Source organism: Nanorana parkeri, unplaced genomic scaffold (assembly GCF_000935625.1).
Source record: "Nanorana parkeri isolate BGI_ZX_2015 unplaced genomic scaffold, ASM93562v1 scaffold59, whole genome shotgun sequence".
In the NCBI taxonomy this organism is placed as follows: domain Eukaryota; kingdom Metazoa; phylum Chordata; class Amphibia; order Anura; family Dicroglossidae; genus Nanorana; species Nanorana parkeri.
In genome coordinates this window covers 292,060-314,911 of record NW_017306327.1, presented here as the reverse complement: position 1 = coordinate 314,911, position 22,852 = coordinate 292,060, and the positions used below count along the sequence as shown (strand labels likewise).

Sequence of the window (22,852 nt, the reverse complement as noted above, 5' to 3'; positions counted from 1 at the left end):
GAGTGACGCCAATATCACTTAAGTGTGCACTGCAGGAGGAACCCTTAGACCCCGTTCACATTGAGCGATTTATCGCGCGGTAATTCCCGCGATATAGCGGCAATTTACAGCGCGATATCGCTCTCCAATGCTTCTCAATGGGGCAAAGGGTCCTGCTGTCGCGGGTCGTGTGTCGCTTACAGCAGGACCCTTTTTGGAGCGGATTTAGCCGCGATTCAAGCTTGCTCAATGCAAGCATTTGCGCAATATCGCGCAAAATGCAAATCGCACGACAAACGCGATTTGCGAACCGCTCAATGTGAACGGGCTGTCAAGCTGTGCTGGCACTGTAAGTTACAGAGTGCCTGCTTTAATTGCAGTACCAACATTACAACCAAATGTGACAGTTACTCAAATCAAAATAGAGGGTAGGTGGTTGCAGATCATAATATAAAAAGGTAAACCAAGAGTAAAAAATGGCTACAGAAAATAAAAGATATCAAATTTTATTTTTTTGAATGCCATTGTAAACACAATATACAGTGTGGAAAATGATTTGATCCCCTGCCGATTTTGTAAGTTTGCCCACTTACAAAGAAATTAAAGGTTTATCATTTTTATCATAGGTGTATTTTAAATGGAGACAGAATATCAACCAAGAACCCAGACACAATGTTATAAATGTGAGTTGCAGCTCAGTGAGTAAAATAAGTATTTGACCCCCTACCAACCAACAATAATTCTGGCTCCCACAGACTGGCTATGTGGTACACAGATTAGTCCTGTTACTTTAAGAAGGTGCTCCTAACAACAACTCGTTATGTATATAAAAGACACCTGTCCACAGACTCTTCTGATACTGATTTTCCTCACAGTATACAAGTGCACATTCAAATCAAGTATAAACCATGTCCCAGATACTGCTGCTCAGTAATTCTACAATAAAATAGTGTCACCCCCATCAGAATATCTAACCACCATACCTTGAAATCAAAGGTGTAATTGGTGTAAGGCATCAAGTTGTTTTCATAGGCGCTCCTCAATTGGAAGCCATGTGTAATTCTTCCATCCGGGGTCCCATTCTTTCCATTGCAGCTGAAGTTTGGGAGACACTCATTGTATCGAAGCTCCTTAAAGTCCTTGTGATTGTCAGCTACCATTCCATTAGTCAAATACTCCACCACACCTGATGCACAAAACAAATGTACCGTAAATACAAAGCTTGCACAAGAAAAGTCTCCAAATTGTAGACTCTGCACTATACACAGAGAATGTTTCCTAAAACATTAGAGGCTATTGATAGGTTACATAGATACTACAGTGGTATTTCACCAAGTAAACATTGTTAATGATTGTAAAAGTTCACCCGATAGCATTTCACAAAATTGTAGGCAGTACGTTACACACATTTGTGATTTCTTACTCTAGTGGCCATCTGAATGGCAGATAATGCAACTAGAATCTTCGCTTAATGACGTCTAAGAAAAACACCATTACAAGATAAACCACCTAAGAAGCATCTAGTCTTTGAGACAAATCTTGGGTCTGAGCTTTTTCTAGGCCAGCTTAAATGGGCAAACTGCAGTTACGTAATTCAAAGGCAATACAACCCTCAGCCTTCTTTTGTCAACACATGTTAAAATTCCCCCCGTCATCCATAAGTATAAAACAAATCTCTAAAATACCCTGAACTACTCACATACTCATTAGTTAAGGGTATGCAAGCAAGTAAAAGCTTTATAACAAGCCATCACTGACATCTCTAGCTACTTCCACTGTGAAGTTATTCATTGTCAAAGAACACGAAGACTCAGCCTGGTTCACACTAGTCGCATGCTAAAACATTCTGGTTTTGCATTCGGCTGGTATCTGCTGGGTGTTTTTTTTTTTACTTTCGCAAAAAAAAAAAAGTGTACATCCCATTTCATGTTTCTGCACAGCAGCATGTTGTGGTGTCCTGCACGGCAGTGACCTCCAGTCCATATGTTAGGTATGCTGTGTGACTCCTATTGTCATCTTTGCACTCTGTCGAAACCGATAGATTAGGACTGTCCTCAGCTTCTTTGTCAGCAAGAGCAGCCAGGGTTAAACAGCTCATACCCAGAAGTGCTCAAAACTGAGTGCTTCCGGGTTCATATTGCCCAGCAGAAATCAGCAAATAGATCTCTAACACTCTGCTGTCAATGCAAAACATTTAGCCAATCTTCCTTGAATGCCATAGGACCTTGTCTAACACAATACATTTTTTATGGCTGCTGTCGTGTACAATATACTGTATACAATTACAAGATTAACTTTACTACACATCAATAAAACTAATAAGCCAACATAAAAGGCAAGTTGTCATGAAACATCTGTAAAGAACACTCGTGTATTAAATTTTTTTTTTTAAAAGCATGCGTGTACAGTAAAGCTGACAAAGGCAAAGTTTCACTCTGTCTTAATAGGACAACATGGAAAATAAAACTGAAGACATCAAGAAAGGCTTCTATACTCAAATTGTAATTCATTTTACCTGAATCGGGTAAAGAATTGAGATCAGCACACAAAACGAAGGGGATGGAATTTGGATCAGGTGCAGGGCTGCCAGGTCGGCTTGCAGACTTCTCTATAATGCTTTTCAATTCAGAGACAAACATCATAGTCTGGATAAGCTTGACATCAGAATACTCTGGGTCCCAATGCATGTGGGCATTTGCTACCATTAGTAGCTGTTTTTCTGTTGAATGATGGGGCTTCATGCCTTGAGATAAACACGATAACAATATTAATAAAATGCTCTTAAATTTAAAAGGTAATTTTTTCCCCTCCAAAAAAACAAAAAACAAACCACACTTTAGGGATGTTCAGATACTAAGTATCGTACAGATACTTTTCCAGCTCCAAGACTAGAGAAAAACTCAGAAGTTAGTCTCCATTCACATATAGCATCTCCTACGTGGCAACGCGAACGCTAAAAATCTTTCACCCGCATGGATTCCGCTCGTTTGCGGAATCTGGTTTTAAAAATACATTGCACTTGTACTATTTTGCCGCCTGCGCGGTTTCACACCACGTGGCCGACGCAGGTTTCTGAACAATGCACAATAAAGTGCATTTTTTTTTCTGTTTAGAGCGGCACTGCACCTATTCGGCCAGCCGAAAACGTGAGGACTAACGCTGTGTGAATGGAGCCTTAGGAGGCAGCTGTATCAATACCATTTTTTCCCAGACCAAGTACTAAATCTTGTCCAAGTACTCACAGATACAAGTACTGATACAATTTTGCTTATGGTCATGTGACAGTTTTTCTAAAACAATACAGACTAATCAGTTCAGGACAGTGGTGGAGCGCCAGAGCCCAGTCACAGCTGTAACCCTGTTCATGAAAATACCTATTAAAACTGGCATCTGAACATCCCTATTATATAGACACACACTAAGTGGACCCCCTGTTAAAAGCCATACTACACATTAATATTTGAGACATGGACATGTTACAATTTCTAAAATCCCTTTTTTTGACATGAAGTACTGGTTTTCAGACTATAAAACAATTTTATATAATTCCAACCACCTCCCCACCCTGTCCTTGGCATCCATTAGTATTTATTTACCATTATTGCGGCCTTCGCATTTATTATTAACTACTATTAGCAAAAATGTATTTAATTTTGCTTAGAGAGGGAACTGTCTCCAACTCAGTCAAGACAGTAAGTGATGGAAAATCTATTGGGGATTGCAGACAAATAAAGGGAGTGGAGTGAGGACGGTTACAAATTCAAAGCTTTTATTGCCGTCCATGCCTTCTTATTCCCTGTGACAACTACTTCCTCCATTTCTTCTGCAGGAGTCATTGACGGTAGGGGGAAAAAAAATAAATCAATCCAATTAAAACGAATACTTGACAGATTTCAACTATTCCCAATTCTAGCCAAAATAATAGTGTTGGAGTCCGGGTTCAAATCTCATTCAAGAGAAGAAAGGTGAAAATCCCTGTCATGTTTTGACTTCCCCACTACATGTTCCAGATACCCAAAAAGAAGATGAAATGTGGTGTTCTCGTCGCTGAAACAAAAGTCCCCATGGGGAAATTTCCCCCTCTATTCCTGTTCTGGTTTCTGAGATTTTTCTTTACTTTAACCCCTTCATGACTGAGGCCCTTTTTTCCATTTTTGCACCCATGTTATATTCCACATTTTAGGCCTGAAAATGACGTAAAACCCCCCAACATTATATATTTTCTGAATGCCAAGACCCTATAGAATAAAATGGTGGTAGTTGAAAATTTTTATGTTGCGCATGCGGCCCCTTCTTCGGGACGCAGAAGCGATCTGGCGACAGGTAAGTCGCCAGGATCGCTTCTGTTGTAAAGCCGACAGTCGGCTCTACAAGTTTAAACAGACTCCCGGCGGCAAAAGTCGCCGGGAGTCTGTTTAAACAGCCCCGATGCTGGCGACGTACACTGTACGTCGTCAGTCACGAAGGGGTTAATCCCAAGTGAAAAAAAAACAGAGGGCGAACCTTCCCAGTGGGGTCACAGAGCACAACAAACATCTGACAGGGATTTTAAACCTTCGACTGTCCAAATCATACAAGCATCAATACAAGCGATATGGCACTCACCTCCACCAGGGAGATCTTTGTGGACCTCTAGCAAAACAGAAACCCCAATATTGTCCTTTGTCATCACTCTGTTTAGCATGGCTTCTGAGCCCTCAGAGTTAGCCATTGCTACCTGGTTGAATTCAACTGTGTGCTTTGCCAGCAGTGTAAATCTAGCAAATGTAAGAAAAGAGTAAATCGAAGCAATACTTGATTAAAGGTATCGCTTAAACTGTGTGCAAATAAAACATTACACAAAATGCCTCCAAATTAAAACTGACAGGTAGGTTAACAGAACTATCGTCTGCATAAAATTAGTAAACCTAAAAGGCCAGTCCTTCGAAAACTGCCATTACAGACTTAACGGAAATCTTAAAATAAAATACCAAAAGATACACATGATGTAGTCTGGTATTAAGACTAAGTTTGAGAACCCCTGTAACATTTTCACTACCCCATTAATCATGCAAGTAGATGTGTTATTTTTCCACTTCTGTAACAGCACAAGCAGTCCAGCAAAAGGGGTAGATATAGTTTCCAAAAGCAAACACAAAATGTGCTCCTCTGTCCCCATCCATAGGGTGCAACCATTCTGTGCTAGTTTCTCTGCAGAATGAACAGCGTGGTCACGTTATTACAGGAAGTGGAAAAATAAGATCCACGTTATTACAGGAAGTGGAAAAATAAGATCCACCAGAAGGATCAAAATCTAATAAAAAAGGTTACAAAAAACAAAAAGCTGAGTTAATGCTAGTGACACATTGCATCATAAATTATTTTTGACTCTGCCCATAAGTTCTATTCAACTGTCAGAAATCTGTAAGCTGCCAATGCAGACCTCCTTTTAAATATGTAGCCTAAACACATATGCAGGAAGGGAAGATAGAACTCCACATCAGTGTACTGGTTGCAGATCAATGTCTGAAATGATTAAACCCAATAGATCAGCATGACAGCATATTTACCATAAGGTTAGAAATGGCAGTCCATTTTTTTTTCTACCAGGCTTAGATCTCTCAAGGACTCCTGCTGCATGACATCTCACTGTACTTACTAGTAATTGTGAAGGATAACAACACTATAAGTTACACTGAAATCATTCTAAATAAATGTAAGGTTAGGTACACAACTAGGCGATTGAGCCGATACACTGTTTTTGCGTTGAAAACTGCACGGTTTATGGGACCACAACTAGAGGTGCACCGAAATGGAAAGTTTAAAACCGAAATAAAATAAAAAAAATTGTCAGGTTGAAAACTTCAATGGGAATCTGCTTTGCGTGATAAAATCGCCTAGGTGGTGAACCTAGCCTAACAGGAGCATGACCACCCAAAATTCCTCAGCATACTACAGTAGAATCAGAACTATGGCAAGATCTTGCCCATGTATTAACAAAGAGGTAGGAAACCAGAGTTTGAACCAGCCTTCCTGACCCAACTTAAAACGAAAATATCACACTTCAGTGGATGATAACTTCAGTTTCTAAGCACTCTTTTAGGCTAGTGAGATGCAGCGGTAACAACCCAAAATGTTACAAATTACTTTTAAGCGGATGGAAAAAAAAAAAGTAACATTCAGAAAAAAACAGACAGATTTACATTGTTTTTTTTCCTGCAAAAGATTAGCTGGCTGCCAATGGTAGAATACAAATGTTTTTATTTCCTGAAACTGCACATGCTTTTAATGACAGTCTGCCAGATTTACTCTATACTGGTCTTCCAAGTGACTTTTTTTATGCAAATATAAAAACAGTACACAAATTATCTTCATCTGCTCACAGACTAATTGTAATCCCAATGAATAAATGCAAAACAAACATGCGACTAAGCCCAAAAGGGCACAAACATGAGTAAGGATGAAACTCCAAGAAGGTCATGTCTAGATGGTAAACCATCACCAGGTTTCTACTTTTGAATGTCAGCCTATCATTTCACTTACTTATCTGTTCTAAAAAATATTGCACAGCCATCCACGTGCTTTTTCTCTTGCTCAGACATTATTTTGGCACGCGACTTTGGAGAAAAGAAGCCATCATATCCACGTTCTTTTAATGCTGGCAGGAAAAGAGTGTAGTATTGCTCGGTTTCAACTTCCTATACAAAAAAAAAAAAAAAGGGCAAAACATACAATCAAAAAGCAATGATGTGTCAAAATTCAGAAGCTAAAGACCTACAGCAGGTTCGATTGAAAGGAGAATTATGGGGCGAGTGAAATGCACTCATTGCCATGTAAAAAGATGTGGGAGACAGCACCTTCTCATGTATTAACAGTAAATTAAAAAGTGGTGAAATTACTCACATATGAAAGGTAGATACAAGCATTTAATAAAGCCACCAAAGGACTATCCAGGCTGTGCAGCTGACGTGTTTCGGGGAGATCCCCCTTCTTTATAGCTGTGTGGAAGCTCGAGAACGAGGAGAAGGCACCGTCTCCACTGTCTGTTTTTACATGTTCTATGAGGTTATATCCCTTATGGATGGCATCCTCTATGAAAGTGTCTTGTTTCTGAAGAGTGTTGATGGGAGTTGTGCTCTTTTTTGTGTGTCTTTTTTTCAGACACTCATTCCCATACTCAGAGGCGACCTGTGACACCGCAGCGGTCACACGTCGGCTCTATTGATCAAGAACCGTGCGATCACATACCGCTGATCACGTCTCAGACACATTCATAGGAAAGAGCTTTGCTTACTGATCTTCTATCCATTATATATTATATATATATAGGAACTATGACCCAACATTTACAGAAAATAACTTGTCAAAAAAAGTTTAAAATCCCCTGGCCCTGCGTATATAAAACATGCGTCGGTGTGCCCATGTACAAAAAGACAACTGCATTGCACCTTGGGTATTGCCGTGTGCGCCAGAGCAATAATTCTAGGGCCAATATTAACGAACATCTGCAAAATGATGACCTATACGGGCTTCTAAAGAGTCTATGGACAATTTGGGGTACCATATTTTGTCGCTGTTTCACGGCCATGTTGGATATCTATTTACTTGACTTAACCTCATCTTTTAGATTTCACAAAAATGAGTATTATATTGTGTTTTGGCACTAAAATTAACTTGAGTGCGTTTTTTTAACTAAATCTTTTAATTTGAAAGAATGTGCGACGGGAAAATTTGCAACTGCCAGCATTTTATGCTACAGGGTCTTTGCTTTCAGAAAATATATATTTGAGGGTTTTAAGGCCTAAAATGTGGATTATAACAGGTGTTTAAAAAAAAAAAAAAGCCTCGGCAGCGAAAGGTTTAAACCATTCCCTGCATGACAAAACAAATGCAAAAACGTGCACGACTACTAGATTAGCGGTTTACTGCTTGACTAGAGCATGTACACAACACTTCTAGAAATAGTCTACTGACCAGGTGATGTTCTCACTACTTTTTCCAGAAGTCTCCACAGAGCTTGAACCCAAATTCAAGGCTCATAAGGAAATAGGAGTTTTTTTTTTATCAAAACAATATTTAAGGCTCTTGCCTATTTAAATGATCCTTTTTTACAACACTGAGGCTGCCCATGAAAAAAAGGACATGGTGGCACTTGCATTCTTGCAGAACAGGATCACATAAGAATTCCTATAGTCTAAAAAACCTTGCAATGTTTACAGCATATATGGCAGTGATTTTGGGGAAATAGAACTGGACTTCCACCTAGAAAAAAAAAAAAACTTGTTGCCAATGTGTTCCTGCTGAATACATTTTCCTTTCTGTTCAAGGGTTTCCCCAAGCCATTGGAAGACATTTGTTTTTTTCTGGAGTACAATTTTAAATCCATTTACCTGAAGACTGATGATATCTGCATCACAGCTGCCTATCTCTTCCATGATCCCTTTCTTCCGATACTCCCAGTTTAACGCCCAAGAAGGGCAGTAGCCATAGAGCTGCCGAGTAGCATACTTGTCACACAGAACATTAAAACACATTACTGTGAAGGAAACTGGAAAATAAAAAACAAACATGGCTTTTAGAAGAAGTCACTAGTACAGTCTTATCTAGACAGACATTTTTTTCAGGCAACCAAGTATCTAAAATTTCAAGAGAAAAGAAAATCTCAACAAGTAACTCAAAAGAAACGAAGATAACTTCATAAAAGCAAGCAATACGAGACCCACTGGTGACTTCCCCCCCAAAAGGTTGTCATCCCGATCCTTCTTTCACTACCTAAAAAGTTATTAACCTAAACAAGCATGCTTGATGTAGGTAAAGCATATCTGTTGTCAGTAGGTAGCGAGGAACGGAAAAAGATTCCAGCCCTGAATCATTTGCCTTTACAAGCTAGGCAGCAATGGCAATTTCAATATTTCTTTTTTCACACATTTACCGCAAAGCAGACAAAAAGAAAGCATTCAGTAAATGCTAGATATAAACAATTACTAACCTGTGACCCACCAAACCCCCCCAATTCCAACTAGTTCCTCAATAATCCCAAGGCTATGGGAACCAGAAATGTCAGGCAGAAGCACAATTGGCCAGCCAGCCAGCCAATCAATGCCTCTGCTCCTCACGCCGACAGCAGCTTTAAGACAGAAATAGCTGGAATGCCCCAGATGGACCCAGAGAGGAAATGCCGTGAGTCAGGGGTAAGAATCTGGGATTAACTGGATATAGGCTGCCAGACCTAAAACCAGTTTATGACTTTAAGAAAACCTTAACAGAAAAATAGAGGCTGCCATTTCATACCACCTTTAGTTGCCTGGCATTTCAATGCTTTGAAGTCACAAGGCTGCAATAGGGAAATCAGGACTCGAGATCTGATGTCATCTTTAGTCCGTATTCTCTGACTTTAGCAAGACTGGACAGGGCTCAGGCTCACTTGTGAAGAACTGGTTTATGGGAAGAGTATACTGCCTCCAGTGTCCAGAACTCATGGTGGATACCACAGGGTACAGGAGAGTGTGATTTTACATCCTTCTATTGTAATAGGTTTACTATAATATAAAAGACTATTTGGTCCTTCTTGGACTGCTCTTTGGTTTTGTCAGTCACTCAAACTGCAAAGACCATGTATAATACACCATGGGGCAAAGTCTAGGACGCAGTGCACCCAACTAGAACTATAAAAATAAAAGGTTCTATATGCTGAACGTTCATATGGTCAAGTAAATTACCAATTAAAGGGTAATTCCACTTCACACCAAACGTGAGAAAAAGAAATTACCCACACAAAGAAATCTCCCCTCTCCCCACCGCCACTGGTCATACCCCCAGAGCAGCCTAAGAAGTGTTTTTCACTGGCCAGCGTGGTGCTCGCCATTTGCAAGCATTACTCCAGATGCTCTGTGCAGGACTGCAGAGTGGTGCCAACACCATACACTGGCTGCTGGGGGAAAATGACTGTTTTAGCCCGAGAGTATTACCAATGTGGGTGGAGGGGGCAGATGTGTGAATAATCTCATTTTCTGACATTTGGTGAAAAATTGGAATTGCCTTTAAAAACACTTTTTTTTGGTGAAAATCCATCAAGCAAAAAAAAAACCCAACAGTTTATATCTGTCCCAAAAAAAGGGTATAAAATTCATTTCAGTACAGCGCTGCATGACGGAATAAATGTCAGTCAAAGTACCGCAGCGCTGAATACTGAAAAATGGCCTGGATGGGAAGGGGGTTTAACACCGCGGATGTCAACTGGTTAAACAATTTAGATTTTACAATATACAAATTGAATCTGGATGGAAAAACAAAAATCACAACTAAACTGACCCTTGGTCTCCCCCTAGTGGATAAAAAGCAAAATGTGCCACTTCTGTTCTAGCTCTGCAGCAACTGGATTCAAAGAAAGCCTGGACTAGAATAACTAAAACTGATCCAGATACCATTTGACCGGATTATATCCACATACTGACATTTGACGTAATATGCCAAACTGCTTTGCAACATTAAAAGGACCATTATGCATGAAAACTGTAATATAGTATGTATTTAAATACTGGTAAGGATAGTATTCAGAACACAACTTTAAAAAAAAATACATATTTCAAATGCTTTTATTTATATTTTAATTTACATTTACACAGATCAAGCTGTGCAGAAAAATGACAGTCACAGGGTTGGGACAAACTATATAACATAATATCTCTCAATTAAAAATTAAATAAAAAAAATAAATACATGTCCATCCAAGACTACTCTATCCAAAGGGTGATAACACTGCTGCGTATTACTATAGAATTAACAGCTAAAAAAAATAAAAATCTAAGGAGGCTAAAACTGCCGCAAATGGTTTGATAAATACCCCCAACTATATTGCCAAAAGTATTGGGACACCCCTCCAAATCATTGGGTTCAGGTGTTCCAATCACCTCCATGGCCAAAGGTGTATAAAATCAAGCACCTAGGCATGCAGACTGCTTCTTTGTGAAAGAATGGGTCGCTCTCACGAACTCAGTGAATTAAAGCGTGGTACAGTGATAGGTTGCCACCTGTGCAATAAGTCCAGCCGTGACATTTCCTTGCTACTAAATATTCCATGGACAAATGTTAGTAGTATTATAACAGAAGTGGAAGCATCTGGGAACAACAGCAACTCAGCCACCAAGTGGGAGGCCACGTAAAATGACAGAGCGGGGTCAGTGCATGCTGCAGTGCACAGAAGTTGCCAACTGTCTGCAGAGTCAATAGCTACAGACCTCCAAACTTCATGTGGCCTTCAGATTGGCACAACAACAGTGCGTAGAGAGCTTCATGGAATGGGTTTCCATGGCCGAGCAGCTGCATCCAAGCCTTACATCACCAAGTGCAATGCAAAGCATCGGATGCAGTGGTGTAAAGCACGCCGCCACTGTACTCTAGAGAAGGGGAGACGTGTTCTCTGGAGTGACAAATCACGCTTCTCTGTCTGGCAATCAGATGAACGGTACTTGCCTGACTGCATTGTGTAAAGTGTGGTGGAGGGGGGATTATGGTGTGGGGGTTGGGCTTTGACCCTTAGTTCCAGGGAAATCTTAAGGCATCAGCATACCAAGACATTTTGGACAATTTCATGTCCCCAACTTTGTGGAAACAGTTTGAGGATGGCCCCTTCCTGTTCTAACATGACTGCGCAAGACAGACAGACACACACACACACACACGCACGTTAATTTTTAGGCCTTTAACGTATGCAAGTTGCAGACAGTACTAAAAGTCTAACCTTTAATAAGCAGTACCCTTTTTACAAATGCATACATGTCTAGTTGTCAGGGCTACATTCCTCAGTAATAGTATATGCAGTGCTAGTAATTTCATTCATGACGCCTTTTATCAGGGGTTAATGTACTGTATTTATATTATACTAACCACCCAGAAATCTCTTCCAGACAGAAAGAAAAAAAAACAAAAAAAACACAACACTAATCCTTCCCTGCCGATTCCAACACTAAGGGGCCTATTTATAGCCAAGATTAGATACCACAATCCAATCTACAGGCAGTATTTCTCCACAGCCCAGTATGCAATTTATAGCCCATTCAAAAAAAGCAAGCTGCAGTGTAGAGCCTGTGGTATGTCACCAAGTTGCTTTTGCTTAAAGCAGCAGACAGAATTCCGTAACTGGAGCAGATACCAGTTGCGTTGCCAGGTTCACCTTCGAGCTCCCCCACACCCCCCAGAGTTTTGTCCCGAAGTTAAGGACAATGCATTTGTAAAAACACAGTGAGCGAGTGAGCTTAAGAAAAAAAAAAATTTGGCCACCGATTGTTGAAAGGAGACAAGAGGCTTATGAAAGGCAAAATAGAGAAAAAGCTATACCGGAGGGGAGAATTTGGTCTCTTTCTTTTAACGCAATCCACGGCCTCTGAGGAAGCTGTTCTGGATGAACTGCAATATACAAAACACATTTAAATGAAAATTATCTTTTCTTAAGGCAGATACTGCTGTTCAAAGGAAATCTTAATTTGTTGATGCAGGAAGAACACACATGCGACAAGTTAATTTGTACTTTAACTTTATTAAAATTACATTCCTATATATACACTAACACATTTCTTTAGCAGTCAATATAACTCAAGTTGCTCTTCCTCTCAAGAGTATTACATTGTAAATCAGAATTTACAAAATGTCCACATCTCCTTGCTTCTGTAACTAGCTCACTGGTTCTTCCTAAAGTCTGCATAGAGTTTTCAATCACAATACAGTAGGGCTGCAACAACTAATCAATTTGGGTCGACGGTGCAAAAACGAATCGATGGGTTTGCTGCAAGCTGCCGCCTGTGTCCCCTTCCATTAGAGCAGACACAGAACGCTGCAGCCTGTGCCCCGACCATTGCCTGCTGTGTTGACATTCAGCTGCCTCAGTAGGCAGCTGTCATTCCCCAGTGAAGTGGGAAGGCGACACTAGGGGTCTAAAAGACCCCTAGAGTCACCTTAAAGAGAACCTGTCACTTCTAATGAGCCATAACATAGGGGGCTTGTGAGCCGCAGCATGTGATAGCAATGAGGAAAGAGGGGAAAACAAAAAATAAAAACCCCAACTCCGTGTACTAAAACACAAGTAGGGGGCACCTACATGTCAGGTATTGCCACATACGCAGGAGTCAGCAATAATTATTGGGCCAATATTCATGGTCTAAACTGATTGAATGGGCTTTCATAATTTAAAAAAGTGCAAGAAAATGTGCATACCAGTTTTATTCTGAAGTAAACCATGTTTGCAACGCTGCATTTGTCCATTTCAAATAAAAGATGGGGTTTTTTTTATACAATTATTTATGAAAATAATAGTTTGTTGCAGCCCTAAAATACAGGCAAGCCTGTTGCATTAAACTTGGCATCCCAACAATGACCTTTGGCCATACTGCAATAGCAGTTTCATAGGGTGTCAAAACATGCTGCACAATGCCATAGTAGTGCTAGGACTTTTACTCTTAATACTAGGACCAATCCTGTAAATATTTGCACAATGCTTTAGACATCAGCAATCCAGGTAACAGACTCTACACAAGAAACATTATGAAAGTACCTGCTAGATTGTCAAGCATGTAGTTCAGTAGCTTTCGGATTCCATCTGGCTCCTGATACAGACTAAGAATGTCCTGTGTTAAAGGATTGCCTATGAAATAGGAAAACAATTCCATTAAAAAAGTGTTAGAATAACCTGCAAAGATTTCACACAAAAAAGTTACAACATACATGGCATAGTTATACTGGGGGGGAATAAAGAGATGCAGCAAAGGGTCAACAGTAGAGCTACACAGGTAACCAAGCAACCAATATTTCTAGCATTATCCAGTAGCGACTGATTGCTAAATAGAACAAATGGCTCCCTATGATGTATAATACACAAGTAACATGCAGTGGTGACTAATTCCACACTGAGGTATAGTGTTAGCATGCAAAATCAATCAATACCACATATACAACTTCTGTAGTTTATACATTTTAGCAATCAAATCGCTAGTCTTTGCAAATAGCAACTATAGTAGCATTAATGAGCTATTAAAAATCACCCACACTTTGACTAAGCCTTGCAGACTACAAAATACTTACAAAGTTACAACTTGCTTGATTGAATTTACCCCAAATATAGGAAATGTATAGAGGCTGTGACACATTGCACGCGAAGCAGCGGCGTGCTGCCTTCGCGTGCAGTGTGTCATGTAATTTTTTTTCCCCCAACATGTCAGCTTGCGAGAGCTTGCATAGCTGAGCGTGCGGAGATGAAAAATGTCATCTTCAGCCAAACGGCTCACACGTCACGATGCGAACTCCATCCGGTTGTTACAAGTGAGCCAATCTGGCTGCACTCCGCTTACACACTGCATGCGACGCTCCGTGCCCGACAGCTGTGTTTCGCTCTGCACGGCTTTGCATGCAGTGTGTCACGGGCTTAATGCTGCCAGGATTGAACTATACAACAGTTTTTCCATCACACAACATACAACCATATAAAAGTAGATTAACTGTAGTTTGTTTAAAGCTAAACTCCTGGAAGATATAAAAAGGACACAAGTTAATGCAGCTACGAATTCATGAACGTAGCCTTAAAAATGTATTTTTAAATTATAGCAAAGTAACCTGAATTTGGCTTGAAATCAGCCTTTTGTATTATATGGCCACAGTAGAGCTCATGCTGGAGCAGGGAGCAGCAGCATAAACAAGCAGCAGAGGAGAGAACAGACCAACAGATGAGCTCAGAAGCAAGCTGCTTCACCTTTTAGGGTGGCTATGCTGTGTGGCTGAGCTGTGGCCGTGAAAGTCTTAGCAATGGATGGACACACTGAAATCCTTTGTCAAATGAAACTGCTCCTAAAAACACATTTAGGCTGTGCATTTAGCAGTTTGCTTTGATTTCAGTACATCCAGTCTGGCAATAAAGCAGACAAAGTGGGCAGTTATCTACCAAGATAAGAAAGACGCAAAAACAATTAAAAAGGCATGGCTCAGATATCCAATGAAGGGAAAATACTCTAAACGTTACAACTTTTTCCAAGCCATCTTAAAAAGTTCCAGGCTATGCCCTTAAAATTCCAAGGTTTGCTTTGTACCCTATGATAGGGTTAGTATACAAACTGCACAATGGAATGACTGTTGCTACTTTTCTAATGATGTAAACCTTTCCTCCTCTGATCAGATTTATAAATCTCAGACATTAGGGCATCACAAAAAAACTTTTTTTTAAATTTCATGGCTCAATCTAAATTTATTAAAGTTTCAACTTTACAACTCAACGACAGAACACTAAAGAAAATATATACATAAATATACACTGCCAACAATTAGCACAATAGAAGGTCTGTTGTACCAAAAATCGTTCTATAGGTATACAGTGAGGAAAATAACGATTTGATCCCCTGCAGATTTTATCACAGGTGTATTTTAAAATGAAAGAGACAGAATATCAACCAAAAATCCAGAAAAAACACAGGATACAGAGGTTATAAATGAAGTTGCAGTTCAGTGAGTAAAATAAGTATTTGACCCCCTACCAACCAACAATAATTCTGACTCCAACAGGCTATGGCTATGTGGTACACAGATTAGTCCTGTCACTTTAAGAAGGTGCCCCTAACGACAACTCTTTATGTATATAAAGACACCTGTCCACAGAATCTTTCTTCCATTCAAACCTCACCACCATGGGCAAGACCAAAGAGCTGTCAAAGGACATTAGAGGCAAGATTGTAGACCTGCACAAGGCTGGAATGGGCTACAAGACTATCAGCAAGAAGCTTGGTGAGAAGGAAACAACTGTTGGAGCGATTATTCGCAAATGGAAGGAATACAAAATAACCATCAATTGCCCTCGGTCTGCAGCTCCATGCAAGATTTCACCTCATGAGGGGAGGATGATCATGAGAAGTAAGGGATCAGCCCAGAACTACACAGGAGGAGCTTGTGAATTATCTCAAGGCAGTTGGAACCACAGTGCCCAAACAAACCATTAGTAACACAATATTGAGCTCTTTGGCATTAACTCGACTCACCGTGTTTAGAAGAAAAATGTCGACTATGACCCAAAGAACACCATCCCTACTGTCACAGAGGTGGAAACATTATGCTTTGGGGCTGTTTCTCTGCTAAAGGTACAGGCCGACTTTGCCACATTGAGGGGGGCCAATGGACAGGGCCATGTATTGTAAAATCTTGGATGAAAACCTCCTTCCCTCAGCCAGAACACTGAAGATGGGTTGTGGATGGGTCTTTCAGCATGACAAATGACTCAAAACATACCACCAAGGCAACAAAGCAGTGGCTCAAGAAGAAGCACATTAAGGTCATGGAGTGGCCTAGGCAGTCTCCAGACCTTAATCCCATAGAAAATTTATGGAGGGAGCTGAAACTTCGGGATGCCAAGCAACAGCCAAGAAAGCTTAAGGATTTAGAGAAGATCTGTAAAGAAGAGTGGACCAAAATCCCTCCTGAGATGTGTGCAAACCTGGTAACCAATTGTTAAGGTGCCCCTACACCTTACGACCATCGCAAGACTTTTGGTCTTGCGATGGTCGTATGCTTCTTGAAAGCCCGTACGATCTGGCCACCTTGGACGGGCAGATCGTACTTGCGATCATCGAAAGCCCGCCCCACTGAGGGGCGGGCTTCCGATGACGGCAATGCAGAACAGGCAGTGTGCGCGTGCGCACACCGGCCCGTTCCGCAGCTATCGGGCGAGCAGGCTAGAAACCCGCTGAGAATCGTACGATTCTCTGCGGGTTTTCGAACATGTTGGCTCAACAAAAGACGTGCGACCATACAGTAGAAACGGTCGCACGTCTTAGTTCACACTGCTCGATTCTCGTACTATCGCGGGATTTCGCCTGATTCTCGTATGAGAATCGAGCAGTGTATGGGCGCCTAAAGAAACATTTTACCTCTGTTTGCCAACATGGGTTTCTCCACCAAGTACTAAGTCATGTTTTGCTTAGGGATCAAATACTTTTTTTTACTCACTGAACTGCAACTCAATTTATAACATTTGTATCATGTGTTTTTTTCTGGATTCGTAGTTTATATTCTGTCTCCATCATTTAAAATACACCTATGATAAAAAAAATTATAGACCTTTCATTTCTTTGTAAGTGGGCAAACCTACAAACTCTGCAGGGGATCAAATAATCATTTACCACTGTGTAGGAAAGAGCCATACCAGAACAGAATTCATATCCTAGAGGATAAAACTCCCTTAGTTTGTAAAAAATTTGGATATTTAACATGTTAGTTCATATGTTTACAGAGAAACTAGAAAATTATATCAATAATATAGAATATTCCATAATAGTCCCATCTCATCAACACGCCCTAACACAATACATAGCCCCTGTCGAAATGGGGGCGAGATCAAGTCCCTGAGGTTCCACAGCCAAATGTTTAAAGGTCCACAATGTGATCCATTTTCACTGCCCATTCTGCCAATGTAGGAACCACAGAAGAGCACCAGTGTCGAAGTATAACTGCCCAGGCTGCAGTGAGAAAGTAACGAAAGACGTCTCTCAACAGCAGCAGGGATCATTGAAAAGAGAGCCACCTTAAGGTCTGCTCGAATTATGTAACCTGTCATTCTTGTGTAGTCTGTAAATACCCCCCGCCATTCGGGAAGTGGAAAGGAGGAAGGATTTGGATTGGATAAAGTTAAAATATGATAAATCTGAGATACGACGACATGTGTAGGTGGTGAATCAAGCAAAAGAAGAAATTCAAGGACTCTGGGACAATCCTGCAGCCTGTTCGGTTGAGGCAAGGATGTTAAAGAGTGGAGTTGCCGTTTGGCAAACCAATTGCGGCTAGCTGCAGGACACCAGTTACTAACAAGCTAGGAGAGGAAAGATATAGAAAAGGACGCTCACATAATGAATTTCCAAATACCGAACTTCAGCCCATGCATTGCTGGTGGACAAACTGGATTATTAAACAAATGGGTCAATGGTCCAAGATAAGTGGACAAACAGGGATCGATTCGAGGAAATTATCCCATGCCAGTAGCATTTGCATAGCTAGAGCAGGAGAAAAAAAAAATATATAGGATTTACGCTGAGTAGGTCGAAGCCAAGGTAAATTGCGTAGATCTACTTTTGCCAGGAGATTCTCTAAGCTGACCCAGAGCTCATCATCAGCATAATGGAACTAGTCAAGAATACGTATCAGAATGGCTGATGATATAGAGATGTTTGGGGCATTAGCCCCTCCTATTTTGTAATTAAAATTTGAACATTGCAAGGTTCTCATCGTCACACTGCATAGACTTGGGAGACAAAAAAAACAAACTGTCTGGTGTTTTTGTGAAAACAAAGCATTTTGAATCAAGCATATACTTTCCTCATGTATCCAATCACAGATCTAACAGCGACACAATTAACTTGCCTTTTAACCCCAGGGTCTGAAGCCTGAACAGTCGCCCCAATTCATAAGGTAAAACCCGTAACAGATTGTTATTTAAAAGCAATTCCCTGTAATGGAAAAAAAAAAGGACACATTAAATGCAAATTTAAAAGAACAAAATGAAATAAAAAGGGCATACAATAGGAAAGGATATTCTCAGAGAACTCTATGGATGTTTACATTTTGGGTTACCATCCCAGAAGGGATTTAAATGTAAGAACAGCAGCTTGTCAGTCCCAGCATCTGTGGTAATATCAGTTTTCCTTTTTCAGCCCCCCGCTTTATTTTCACATAGTGATTCTGCCACTAAAAACACAATATGACCGATTCACAAAACTCAGTGTAATGAGAGAAGTTAAAGGGACACTAAAGTCAGGAGCCAAAATGATTGCATTCAAGTATCTTAATCAATATCAAAACTGTGCCTTATTTGTGTATCACTCGGATGTAGATCTTCAAATCATCTCTGAATTGGTGATGACACTGCCTTCCTTCTGGAGGGTGGATACTTTTCTTCCCCATGGTGCGTTAAGTAGTTACGGCTCCAAGCTCGCTCCCTGAGATGGACTACAATCTCCATACAAATTAGTAAACTAAACAAGAGCTTGTAGTCCATCACAGGAGTGAGCTTGGAGCCGTAACTACTTAACGCACCATGGGGAAGAAAAGTATCCACCCTCCAGAAGGAAGGCAGTGTCATCACCAATTCAGAGATGATTTGAAGATCTACATCCGAGTGATACACAAATAAGATACATTTTTGTTAATAGTTATGGTACTTCAATATATTTTAAAGATTTAACTCCTGAGTTTAGTGTCACTTTAATTTATCTGTACTTTTTTTTACCACTCTTTGCTTACTAAAACAATTCATAAAAGCTGGAATCATTATTGTGTGCTTGGTTTTACATGTGACACATGTACATCAAGCAAGTGTTATTTTTACATCAGACTATTTTATTTATTGCGGTGATAAAATTATGTTTTGGGTGTCAGTTTAACATTTTTAGTGCATTTTGGTAGCAGAAGAGGTGAAGCTGATGCTCTGTAGATGATTTTCACCAAGCATTCCATATATAAAAAAGGAACAGTGCTACCTACATACTAATTTAAAATTTAGGAGAATCCTTAAATGAAAATATATGAATTAGGTGTATTTATATCTACATCTGCCAACACAGTGTAGGGAGGGCAAGCAATTCTCCTGACCACCCATTTTATATTACATTTGTGACACAGAACAATCCACTTACACTACAACCCCACTGACAGATATCTGATTTTGTCTCATTTGACCCAATAGGAAAAGAAAAAAATAAAATAATTTTGCTTTGTTAAAAGTCAAAATTTTTGCAAGATAAGCATTTTGAGAATTTACCACCATTACATAGAAACTATATGTGTGATATCAATAAAATAACTGGCGAAATGAAGAAAAAAAAGCTTTGTGGATGGACCATTTTATGTTGTAGGGTGCAAATGCTCACTCACCGCAGTCTATGGAGAAGCAGCATTGTCACCTTGAGACAGAATGCGTAGTACTACAAAACACTTCCCCTTCTAATCTCAATATTGAGGTGTTCTCTAATTCACAAAAGTCAAAATTGTACAGGGCTGATGAGCCTGCTTGAGACAACTGTGCACATCTGCTCTATAAAACAATACAGCCCCCTGCCCATTTAAGAAGTCTTAAAGAACTACAGCCAAACTTTTTTGGGGTCACAGGAGTACATTAATGTCCTCATATGACCCAAAGTCAGCATATAGTCCACTATATGCTGACAGCACAGAGCTGCGCTGTGGCCAGGAAAGATTCCAACAATATTGTCGGGATACACCTTGCTGCCTGATTGACAGCTCGCTCTGCCTCTCTAGAACCAGCTGTGCCCGCCCCCTCCAATGAGAGCTGGAGGAACGGAGAGGGGTAAACCCTGCAGGGAGCAGTGACTGGCAGTCCCAACTCGCTGCAGGTAGAAGACCGTGAGCTGATAAGCAGTTGCGATTGCTCAGCTCTCAATCAACAGAGAAGACGTGTGGAGGCTCAAACTATTGGAAAAAGTATATTTTACTCTCCCAATTACGAGGTGACTAGTCATGGAGCTGCAACGAGAGCACTACAGCGCTAGGATATTAAAGTTGGCCTGGACGAAGAACACTGTATGCAGAGGTTACACTCTACATTTGGGGATGAAGCACCATCGCGGGCAACATTCTTCCCATGGGATAGAGAAAGTAAAAATGAGCGGTCACTCCAGAAAACGATAAATGGAGGACAACGGATGCATCTACCATATGATAGAGACAACCATTGGCATTGGATCCACAGCAGTACACAAAATCCTGCATGAAGAATTAAAGGTTAGAAAAACTGTTTCACGCTGGGTTCCACGCTATCTTACCCGAGAGCAAAAAGTGTAGCGGATGAGAATCAGTCAACAAACACTGAAATTACTCAAAGATGGTGGTCACCGGATCATTTCTAAAATCATAACAGGTGATGACACCTACATTTCTTTTTACGATGTGCCGATACGTCGAGAAAGTAGAGTATGGGTGTTTGAAGATGACCAGACGCCGACCACTGTGAAAAGGCAACGATCGGTCAAAAAAGTAATGTATGCCGTTTTCTTCAGAAGTACAGGATTAGTGAAAGCTATTAAGCTAGGACAGAAGACTGCCAATGCATCCTGGTACACACAACATTGCCTACCTGAAGTTCTCTTGCTTGAAAACAAGGGGCTTAATGCTCCATCATGACAACGACTCTTCCCATGCTGCTGCGGCAACGTTAAACTGAGGGAAAATAAGGTCAAAGTTCCCGAACACCCACCATACTCACCTTATCTCGCAATGTGTGACTTCTGGTTATTCTTTAACCTTAAAAAGAATTTATGTGGTTGCCGTTTTATTGCCGAAGAGATAGATCCCGCCATAAGTGCTTTTTTTACTCCATTTTGGAAAGCGAGTGGCTTGACGCCTTCCGTCTATGGCAAATTCGTCTTCAGAAATGCATTGATAGGGACTACTGTGAAAACTCCTAAAGTTTGGCGAGTCTAGCTTGTATAGTTTCCCTGTATCTTAAAAATTTCAGAGTTACCTCGTAGTAATCTCAAAAGGTGAAGCGATACTTGAAGTAGAGAAGGAGCTAAATTGTGAAACATTCACAATTGAATCTAGGAGAGTTCTGAGCCCCCTTTATGTTTGTCAGCTTTTCAAAGGAAATAAATGAACTTGGTAATATAGTTCTCACAAAGCAAACATATGAAGCCAAAGTCCTGTCCTCTCATCGTGACTGCCACACAATTTATATACTGAAGCGTGAAGAACACATTTTTTCATAAAGCACACATCAGAAACCACCTTTCTCTACTCACCTGAGAGACACTACGTTCCCTAGCTCTGCTGGTAAACTTCTGAGCTTATTGGAAGAAAGGTCCAAATAAACCAGATTATGGAGCTTGGCAATATCAGGTGGGATACGGGAGAGGTTGTTATCGCTGAGGTGCAGCACAGTCAAGTGGGTCAATGACCAGAGCGATGTACTTAAGCTCCGCACTCGACCTAAAGAAGGCAAATAGAACCAGTTAACTAAACCATAATTAAACCAGTATAAAACATATCATGGTCAGAAACAGACATAACTCAACATATGTCAATACTGTGGATTAGTCAGCTATTTAATTTGTCAAACATGCATTTAAATGTAGTGAACATTACATGTATTAAAAACTTGCAGCAACCCATTCTCATTGCTCTCCCAAACACGACAAACCATCCACTTTAAATACACAAGCTCTAAATGGACACATCTTATATTCTCCGTAATAGTAATCAGTGGAATCATTTCTTAAGGGGGTACCGTTAAATCATCACAACAGCATGTGCTAACATTCTATACAAGGGAATTATTACCATTTTTTTGCACATGGACAGGTAGATTACGCAGCAAAATCCTGCATAAAAAGTGGCCCGTAGCGTATCTCATCTCAAAAGACACACGTCCATACAAAATCATTAAATTTAGAATGACTGAAAGCCAAGGTCATTCTGCACCTGTACCACCTACACATTAGTGATATTTACATCTTTTCCCTACCCGTTTTTACCTTACCGTGTCATTCACTAGGTAGCAGTGCAGAATTAACTCAGCCTTCTGAATGACTGAAGGTTAAGGTCATTCTGCGTCTGGGCTACCTCCTACACATTGTTTAGGTTTGATGGAATCATGTATACCCATAGCCCAGAAGGGGGACAAAGGCATCATAGTGGGAGTTAATGTGCAACCTTTTTTTTTTTATTTCATCTAAAAGAGTTCCACGTTGGTTCTCCCTTTTCAGAAGCTAAGCCAAGTGGAAGTCTTTCCTCTCCCATTGAGTATTCCAGCAGGGGACAGAGAGACCATAGAAAAGCATGACCCTACCAGGATGGCGCTGGTGTTCCAGGTTGGTAGCACTGAAAGCTGTATGTTTTACTCTATTTTGCTACAAAAAAAAAA

General features: G+C 40.4%; 1 protein-coding gene across 1 annotated transcript in view; it reads right to left on the bottom strand.

The window, feature by feature from the left end:
• Positions 1-22,852, bottom strand: part of CNOT6L (CCR4-NOT transcription complex subunit 6 like) — a 41,021-nt gene that overhangs the window by 933 nt on the left and 17,236 nt on the right. Inside the window, exons 3-11 of the mRNA XM_018576179.1 lie at positions 21,732-21,918; positions 18,340-18,425; positions 13,505-13,594; positions 12,295-12,363; positions 8,349-8,506; positions 6,502-6,656; positions 4,585-4,736; positions 2,495-2,722; positions 963-1,165 (exon numbers count right to left, since the gene is read on the bottom strand). Coding sequence (XP_018431681.1) covers positions 963-1,165; positions 2,495-2,722; positions 4,585-4,736; positions 6,502-6,656; positions 8,349-8,506; positions 12,295-12,363; positions 13,505-13,594; positions 18,340-18,425; positions 21,732-21,918 — 1,328 coding nt within the window. The remainder of the gene's footprint in view (positions 1-962; positions 1,166-2,494; positions 2,723-4,584; positions 4,737-6,501; positions 6,657-8,348; positions 8,507-12,294; positions 12,364-13,504; positions 13,595-18,339; positions 18,426-21,731; positions 21,919-22,852) is intronic.